Source organism: Oncorhynchus gorbuscha, linkage group LG11, assembly GCF_021184085.1.
Source record: "Oncorhynchus gorbuscha isolate QuinsamMale2020 ecotype Even-year linkage group LG11, OgorEven_v1.0, whole genome shotgun sequence".
Classification (NCBI taxonomy): Eukaryota; Metazoa; Chordata; class Actinopteri; order Salmoniformes; family Salmonidae; genus Oncorhynchus; species Oncorhynchus gorbuscha.
In genome coordinates, this window is record NC_060183.1 from 78,420,848 (window position 1) to 78,430,184 (window position 9,337).

At 41.6% G+C, this 9,337-nt stretch overlaps 1 protein-coding gene across 2 annotated transcripts; it reads right to left on the bottom strand.

The window, feature by feature from the left end:
* Positions 1–2,228: 2,228 nt before the first annotated feature.
* nfil3 (nuclear factor, interleukin 3 regulated) lies at positions 2,229–7,903 on the bottom strand. Of its 2 annotated transcripts, XM_046290593.1 has the most exons (3): positions 7,736–7,903; positions 7,288–7,391; positions 2,229–4,036 (listed from the first exon to the last, which is right to left on the bottom strand). In XM_046290593.1, the coding sequence occupies exon 3, from the start codon at positions 3,879–3,881 to the stop codon at positions 2,496–2,498; it is 1,386 nt and encodes a 461-aa protein (XP_046146549.1). In that variant the 5' UTR covers positions 3,882–4,036; positions 7,288–7,391; positions 7,736–7,903; the 3' UTR covers positions 2,229–2,495. The 2 variants fall into 2 exon arrangements, with proteins under 2 accessions (XP_046146549.1, XP_046146548.1); XM_046290592.1 differs by lacking the exon at positions 7,288–7,391.
* Positions 7,904–9,337: the final 1,434 nt, after the last annotated feature.

Here is a 9,337-nt window from a genome sequence, read left to right on the forward strand (position 1 = left end):
AGCCATAAAACAATGCTCTCTCCATACTTGTTTAAACAAACAAAAAACTCGCCATCGAAATCCATCACTTTGACCTGTGTATCTTCGTCGAGGCCGTAATAACACTACAGTGAAATTCTGAGCTATGGCACAAACGCATTTTTTGCCCAAACATGCATTAGATGGGACAAAAACGAAGCAACTTGAATTGTTGCCTGCACTCAAGATGCATTGGTCTCAGGTTGTCCATGAAAGAGTGAAACCACCAACAAAATGTAAACACTGCAGTGTGCTGTATCTCTTTACATGGTAACTGCCCTTTGATCCTGTGTGCAGTGCTCAAGGAATGACATTCAATGAAATTAAGCAGTTTGGCTATTAGCAAACATGACTGTGCATGACACCATTGTTCTCCTGTGGCTTAGTTTTATGGTTATAATGGATTAAGAAAGACAGTTTCTATTGATCTCATTAAGGTAGGCTATTCATGAAAATGATGTGGTATTTCAATCATTTAAATGACAGACTGTAGTCTTTAAACCAATCATTTCAGTCGTACCCCAGTCAGCCAGTGAAGGAATGTAGACAGGCCGATTGTATAGTAGTTTTTGCTGTGATGAGGCTGGATTACTGACCCAGGTTTAATGAAATATTGTTATTATTATGTGTCTAGACTTACATCCCAGGCATTATCTTATAATGTAATTGAGGAGACTGAAAAGATTTGGCATGGGTCCTCAGGTGGGTCCTCAGATCTACAAAAGGTTCTACAGCTGCACCGTCGAGAGCATGGTTGCATCACTGCCTGGTATGACAACTGCTCGGCCCCCAACCATAAGGCACTACAGAGAGTAGTGCATACAGCCCAGTACATTACAGGGGCAAAGCTTCCTGCCATCCAGGACCTCTACACCAGGCGGTATCAGAGGAAGGCCCAAAACATTTCAAAGACTCCAGCCACCCTAGTCATAGACTGTTCTCTCTGCTACCGCACGGCAAGCGGTACCGGAGCGTCAAGTCTAGGTCCAAGAGGATTCTTAACAGCTTCTACCCACAAGCCATAAGACTCCTGAACATCTAATCAAATGGCTACCCAGACTATTTGCATTGACCCCCCCCCACACACACACACACCTCTTTTACACCACTGCTACTCTCTGTTGTTATCATCTGTGCATAGTCACTTTAATAACTCTACCTACATGTACATATGACCTAAATTACCTCGACTAACCGGTGCCCCCGCACATTGACTCTGTGCTGGTACCCTGTAAATAGTCTCACTATTGTTATTTTACTGCTGCTCTTTAATTACTTGTTACTTTTATTTCTTATTCTTATTTGTACTGCGTTGTTGGTTAGGGGCTCGTAAGTAAGCATTTCCCTGTAAGTTCTACACCTGTTGTATTCCGCGCATGTGACTAATAAAATGTGATTTGATTATTTGATTTGACCAAGATACTGGGGACAGAGCCAATTTGTTATAGTTATGGCCATATGACCGAAATCAATAAACTATTTTTGACATAATGCAAGTTAGGCTGGTTGCTGTGAGAAAACAAGTTCTCAATGGGATATATTTGTTGGCTTCAGATGGCACTAATTTATTCATAATTATTCATTTACTGTATATGTAAATGTAATGTTCTAATTTCAAGGTAAGGTTGTATAGTTAGTTGTATGTTACTCAGCTGATTTTCATGGTTAAAAATACTATTGTTTTGCTTAGGGGTGCTCTTGGGCCAAAAAGGGTCCCTTTAAATGGACAGAAATATTGTCCATAAATGACCTCATTGGACAGAAAGGGCAACACCTCCCCACACTTATCAGCATATAGGCTATTGTTGGCCTAATACTTTGTGTGGTTTCATGATATACTGTAAGAAATTGATATTATCATAAATGTATATGACTTGAACCATTCAGCAAAGACTATCCAAAAATTGTATGTAAACAATAAGCAATTTAACTCACGTAGTGTTTCTTTAACTTGTCTGGGTTGGGAACACAAAAGCGGGCATCTGCAGAGCTCCCTTCATGTACATGTCTCACCTGTACTTTTCCCCTGCTTCCCCTGCTAAACTCTTCAGAGATCGTAATGGACACGAACAGTTTCTGATGAGTGTATTGCATTAATCCTACCAGTGTCAGAGACAATGATTTATTTGCATCCTTGTCGTGAACTGTTTGTTGAAATACTTAACGGATCAACTGAAAATAATACTGCTAAAAGACACACACGCACAAGGTTCAGTGCTTACACATATTTATTGTCAACAAAAAAGTCACCATTTACAACAAAACTTTCAAAGGTTGACATAAAATGTGCATGTACAGTAGCCTCAGCCTGACATTTGGCTTTGGGTTACAGGTGGAGTTATGAAGAAGATACGCCGAACTACAACAGCAAGTGCACAACACACCATTCATTTGAAATGTACTGCATTTATACACCATATCAACCGCACAGTGCAATAGTAAATACAGTGGAAAACAAGGCATTGTGCAAACATAACTCATTTTGAGTAACATCCTTTCGATAATGACTCATGATCAGAGGTGCTTTTGGTTGATTCTATCACGGACCCTTGCCTCGATGTTATCAGTCTTTTCAGAGACAAAACTTCTGCAGACAGGTCAGCTATGCCTCGTTTTAAGTACAAGTTCTCAGAGTCTGAGTGGGCGTAGGAGCCGTCTTCAAGGTTCAGAGTGAGTTTTTTGGAGACCGGGACCGGGGAGAGCCTGTTCTGGTAGCCATTTTGTGGCTTCTCTGAGCTGTCTTTGTGCCAGTGCTCTGGCCGGTGGGTCCAATCCCGGATGTTGGTCACTTGGAGTGACAAGGGGCTGAGGGGCGACTGCATGTAGTCTGCCACGGCACCCTGGCCCCTCTGGTAGTCTTCTCTGGCCGACATGTCGATGGGAGAGGAGGACTTTCCAGAAGAGTCGTAGTCGGGGTCGATGGCCTCCACTTTGATTGGAATGGGCCTGTTCTTGAGCCGCAGTTTGTGGGGCAGAGCCGACGAACAAGCATCTGGCACTTTGAGGCGGGATACGATGACGCTCTTCGGGTCAGCGGCATGTGGCATGGGGCCTTTGGGGACCTGCTGCTCATCCTCGCCGTCCGAGGACTTACTCACGGCCCCGTCGTCCGAGGTCCTCGGGGAGTTGCTGATCGACCTGGTGAGCGGCAGGAACGGGGAGGGTTGGGAGTAAACCCCGGAGAAAGGGCTGGCAATGTAGTTCCTGTACAGTTCGTATGGACTGCTCCTCTCACGCACGTAGCTTCCGTGCTCGGCTGGCTCTTGCTTGATGATCTCGGGGGTCCTACACATGCTACCCTTGGTCGCTGCAGAGATTTCAGCCATGTCAGACAGCGTGGTGTGAGGGGAGTGCTTGATGACCGATATGCAGCTGCTGCCCAGGTGAGGGGACTCAATGTCCCTGATGCAAGAGCCTCGGGCTTCGCCCGGCGAGACAAAGTCGTGGTACAGGGCGGCCGTTGACACAGAGATCTTCTGCACTTCCTGCGTGTAGGCCGCAGTGCTGACCAGGCCGAATTTGAGTTTCAGGGCCAGCAGCTCTCCTTTGAGGGAAGCGTTCTCCTCGCCCAGGGCCAGCAGCTTGTTCTCCAGCACCATGTCGTTGAGGCGACGCTTCTCCCGAGAACGCTTGGCCGCCTCGTTGTTCTTGCGCCGCCTCTCCCAGTAGAGATTGTCTTTCTTCTCGTCGGGGATGAACTCCCGTTTCCTGCGGCAGGAGGTGCCTTTGGCCTTGAAGGGCATGGTGGAGAGCTTGTGGTCCATCAGATCCCTGTCGGCCCCTTGAAGGGCCACAGCCAGAACCAGGGCGTCCTCTCCGCTGTAGGAGCCATTTGACAGTGGCTCACTCTTGATGGTCTGCATATTTCAACGATTGGGATATTTGTGTTCAAGAAACTCATAGGTCCTTAGTCCTTTTGACTGGACATCTCGTTATCTTAAACCAAAAGGTACCAATGACATTTGTGTCCAACAATGGTAGTTCCAACAGGGGAATGGTCCTTTAGAATTCACCAAAGCTGTTGAGAAAAGAAAAGGGGAAGTTTTAGATATCAAAGTTTAAGATCAGATGGCTTTTCACATTTGTCTTTGGCTTCCATTTCATGTGTTTAGTCACAGTGTACATCACTATCACATTAATCCTTCGGTTGAGTAAACATAGATGTTGCTTAGTACTCATAGAGTACTGTAAGAAACACATTCTTGAAGATTATATGCACGCTGACCTTTTCTACATACTGCGTAATAAAGGGCAAGTTTTGTGTTTCAAGTTTTTGATGGGGATTTTTTTGTGCAGAACATAACATATATACCCGAAAAGGAGTAGCCAGGCTAGTTAAGCAAGCCTAGGCACCATAATATGGTTTTGTCTTCAAACTTATAGCTATAGATGGATGAATTTGAAAAACTGGATCTGGAGTTAGTGATGCCATAATAATCTCATAACGTTTAGTATAAACTGACTCTCAAAGTAGCTGAAATCCCCAGCGGTTTTGAGACGTGAAATATCCTCCACGCCATTATTTAAAACCCATTTTGTAATCTAGACTTTGGACATCTTGTATTATTACACCATAATGTAAAGCGACTTTTACAGCAGAGGAGAATTAATGTCTGAGCTCAGTTGAGCTTCGTAACAAATGACGGAATGTCTGCATAGTAAGCTTATGTAATGGCTTTAACATTCACCCCCTGCTTAACAGTAGATTTACACCAGTCCATGTCCAATACACTGTTTAAGTATAGGTATGTACTATTATTTATTGTAAACTGGGTGGTTCAAACCCTGAATGCTGATTGGCTGACAGCTGTGGTATATCAGATACCGTATACCATGGGTATGACAAAAACATTTATTTTTATTGCTCTAATTATGTTGGCAACCAGTTTATAATAGCAATAAGGCACCTCAGGGGCTTGTGGTATTTGGCCAATATTGCTGTATCCAGGCTCATGCGTAAGAAAAGCTTTTAGCTGTGATATATTGGCAATATACCACACCCCCTCGGGCCTTATTGCTTAATTCTGTATTGTTTACTGACAGGGTGCCTGTGAGCAGGTTACACCACTGAGGCTGGCCCTTGGCCACACATCTTATAACTCTGAGCCTGCTGGTCATTTATGAACTTTTGAACATCTTGAAGAACAATCTTGCCTTAATGGCCATCTACTCTTATAATCTCCATCTGGCACAGCCAGAAGAGGACTGGCCACTCCTCAGAGCCTGATTCCTCTCTAGGTTTCTTCCTAGGTCCTCTCCTTTCTAAGGAGTTTTTCTTTAGCCACTGTGCTTCTACATCTGCATTTCTTGGTGTTTGGGGTTTTAGGCTGGGTTTCTGTACAGCACTTTGTGACATCTGCTGATGTAAAAAGGGCTTTATAAATACATTTGATTGATTGATGCTACTCATCCTAAGAGGGGACATAAACTGTTAAACTTTGCAACCTCTTGAGATCACAATATCAAGAGGGATATGCTTGCTGAATCAGGTCTCCATTTCCCTATTATAACAGACCAATAAGATGCCCTATCTTCATTCTTCACTAGAGAAAATGTATTACAGTGGATTCAATGTTGTATCAACTATTACCATTAGTTGGGTCCCATTCTCTCTCTCCCTCTCAAATTCTAATTAAAATGGGTTTATTGGCATGGGAAACATGATTACATTGCCAAAGCAAGTCTTTCTTGATCTCTTTCTCTCCCTCTCTCTCTTTCTCCTTCTAAAAGTACCATGTAGGAATTAGGTAAAAACATTATCATAAATACATTAGACTGTCCATCTGTATCTACAGACAAAGTAGATGCGTGTAACAAGTACAACGTTTTCCAGGACGAATGGAGGACAAGACTACTCTGACATTTTAGGATAACACAACTGCGAAATCCATTGGTCGGAGAGTGGCGAAAATTATGCGATTTTTGAGCGCGCACGACCCCATTCGGGCTCTACAGATGATGTCATCGCCAGAGGTCTAAGCATTAAGTCATGCACACTGAAACAATGCCCGTTTCAAAACAGCCTCGGAGGGAAAGCTATTTGCTATTTTCTTGCGGCAAGTCAGTTGAACAGCAAGATCTATTAGTGCCGTAAACCCACTACCCTAAACATAGATGTTTAGCTCCAGTCGTAAAAGAGCTGAGAGACTGCCTGACAATGACCTTCAATGGTCAAACTTGGCGGTGCGTTCAAATCGAATGAGATAAAACAGCTCGGAGCCAAATGCGTGGGCTTTACAAAAGGCGTGGTCCTTTAGTAACCACCGCCTAGGCTTATAGTCAGATTAAGCAGCAATGGAATTAAAAAAACTACACAGCTATACTGTAGTTACATTGTGTTCCTATTTTGAAGCCTACACGGTGCTCCCATAACTCCCAAAAACAAGGAACAAAGGAATGCGTCCAGTCATTATCATCACACGTGGTCGGACAGAAAAAAAACAAAATAAAAACAAAATCAGGGAACAATGACGTCAGACTCTCACAATTGACACAATGCTATCTAAAGGCCCGAAACACGTGCGAATGAGTCTGCGATGTTTTTCTATACATTTATAATGGAGTTGTTTTTTGGAATGAACTTGAGTCAATATCGCGGCAATAGTGTAGGCAACAACGGTACAATAACGTTTTATACTACAGTTGCTTACAATGTCGCCAAACGCGTACCAAATTGAACAATACACTCTGCAAATATTGATTCCCCGCTCTTTTTTGATACCATGCTCGGATTTGTGAGTCATTTTAGCCTATGGGCAACAACTCTAGACAGTCTATAGGTGTAGCGTGCAAAGTTCCTCAATCGTTAAACAGCGACGGAATGTTCTGATTGTCAGTCAGAACAGGACCCGAAAGAATGAGGTGCTCGTTCACCGTCATGTCCCATTGCCCCTGATTACTTCATTGTGTCAGGATTATAAAATAAGCGCGGTCAACTCCATCCCTCCCCAGCAAATTATGTGGCTGAGGAGGTTATGCAATGTTAGCCTATACAGGACTGGTAAATTGGTTTAAAGAAAAATGATTAAGAACACACACTAAGAACACATACATGTCGACTTCAAATACATTATCCAAGCCTATTTCCTCAATGGAAAGCATCACACATAGGTAGTCCCATGCATGTTTTGCTTGCTGTATGGGTATGTAGGCTAATGCCCATTTTAAACTGCAACGGTGTGATGTAAAGCAGTGCTTGGATAAGCTACCAACACGGGCGTATTAGGCTATTATATATATATAAGATTTTTTTTAAACATTTGTTTTTACTTATTTCCATCCGCAGAGAGACAGCAGCAAATCCACCCACATCGAATTCCAGGTCACTGTGCCATGTTCCGTCTGCGCGTATTGTTTACTGGTAGTTATCGAGCCTAAAATGATACAAAATATCAAACTAACCCGCACGCTCGCTACTGTAGCTACTGTGAAGTCTCCAGCGGTTACAGCTAACCAAGCAGGCGAACCTCATACGTAACATCATGCGTGATACCACAGCTATCCAACTAGCTAATTACACAGCAATACACTTGTTATGAGCTAATGTAATACGTTAAAAAAAACAGGTAAACTTTTAAAATGAATTAATATGGTGCAATACAATAGCTAGAAATTGTGTCTATAGAGACTAAATAGTTAGGGCGGCCAACTAGACTGCGTAAACATAATTTCCACCAGTATGGCTGGCTTTCCAACGCTTAACTAAAATAAAAATTACCTTTTCAAGCATCAGGTTGATTTTTTAAAAAGTATTGTTTTCCGATGTATACCGTGTAAAAGAGTATAGGCTGAGTTTCTGATTTACAAAAACAAATAGTTTTGTCGGAGGTAAAAATCCAGTAAATTTGGAGAAACGTTCCTTGTCTGCTTCGCTTTTCCTTTCGGAGTGACACTAGTATTCTGCCAGCAGCACAAACGGTGACGTATGCTAATGAAGAATTCTTCAAAATAAAAGCCCGCATTTCAAAACATTGCAATGTGGTTAACTAATTCATTTTAAGATATTAGATTTGAATCAATGGACATTTTTATTGTGATTAGAAGCGAATGAAATAAGGACTTTATGGAAACAATTACACATATGCTTCTATAAACATTTTTTAAGACAACCATATCGAAAAAACACAATGTTCAGACAATGTTCACAATATTGGGCTTTCCACTCCACCCATTCCATTGGTCCCAATGCAATACACTGTAGGGCCTATACATTACATATTGGCTTATAGAGAAAAAACGATTCTATGTGCCTTTAATTAAAGTGTGGTTGGGTATACTCAATAGGCTCTGTAGAATCTATAGATGGTGTTTTGGGGGTTATTTAGGTCTATATACCAGCAGCAGTATATACTCCAACCATTCACTGTAATGCCTATAAATGATACATTGGCTTATAAAGAAAAAATGAGGTAATAAAAAAAAATATATAACACTTTTGCTAATTTTATTTCTCTATAAGCCAATATGTAATTGATAGGCCCTACAGTGTGTTGGAATTGGACCAATGGAATGGGTGGAGTAGAAAGTGATGCTGGGTGTTTAGACCACAGTCCCCCAAGAAACAAAACCCATATATAGATTCTACAGACCCTACTAAGTATTCCCAACTCTACTTAGAAAAAAACAAAAATCTGCAATCGTGCTTCGAGCATAATATCCTGTTGCCAGGAGAACAGTAATCGAAGTGACCGCTGCCTCATGAATTTGTGTTAGTAGGTCAGTGGAGAAGTGTATTGGCGGCGTGCAGTGAGTGAAAGCCCACGCAGCCAATTGAAACCCAGCATTTTCTGTTTTGAGCCAATGATTCTTTATTCCAGTAGACATATCAAGTCCGATGCTCGTGAAGTCGCAAATCTTTTTTCGGGGAACACAGTAACAAGGAGATATTCATATCAATGGAAGAATTTAAAACATTGTGAATTTTGATTGATGGCCATTTTTAATATTTGATGGAAACATTTCGAGTACAAATATGATTCTAGAAAAAAAAACATTAATGTTAAAGATTTTTGCATTAAAGTAACCAAAGTCAACTCTTTAGTGAGCTAACATACACCATCATATATAGTACATTTATAACAATGACGTGACCATGCAAAACAAGTGTCCTCTATTGACTAAAATAGATTAAAACTAGATATGATGCCATATTTGATGCCATATTTAGAGGCCGTTTAAATAATTTTGGTTACAATATATATATATATATATATTTTTTAATGACCATAACTTAGGCCAATTTAATAGGAATCGAATGCAGTTTAGTTTCTAGGCTACACAAGAAAAAGACTTGGAGTAATGGAACATGAGCAATATAACC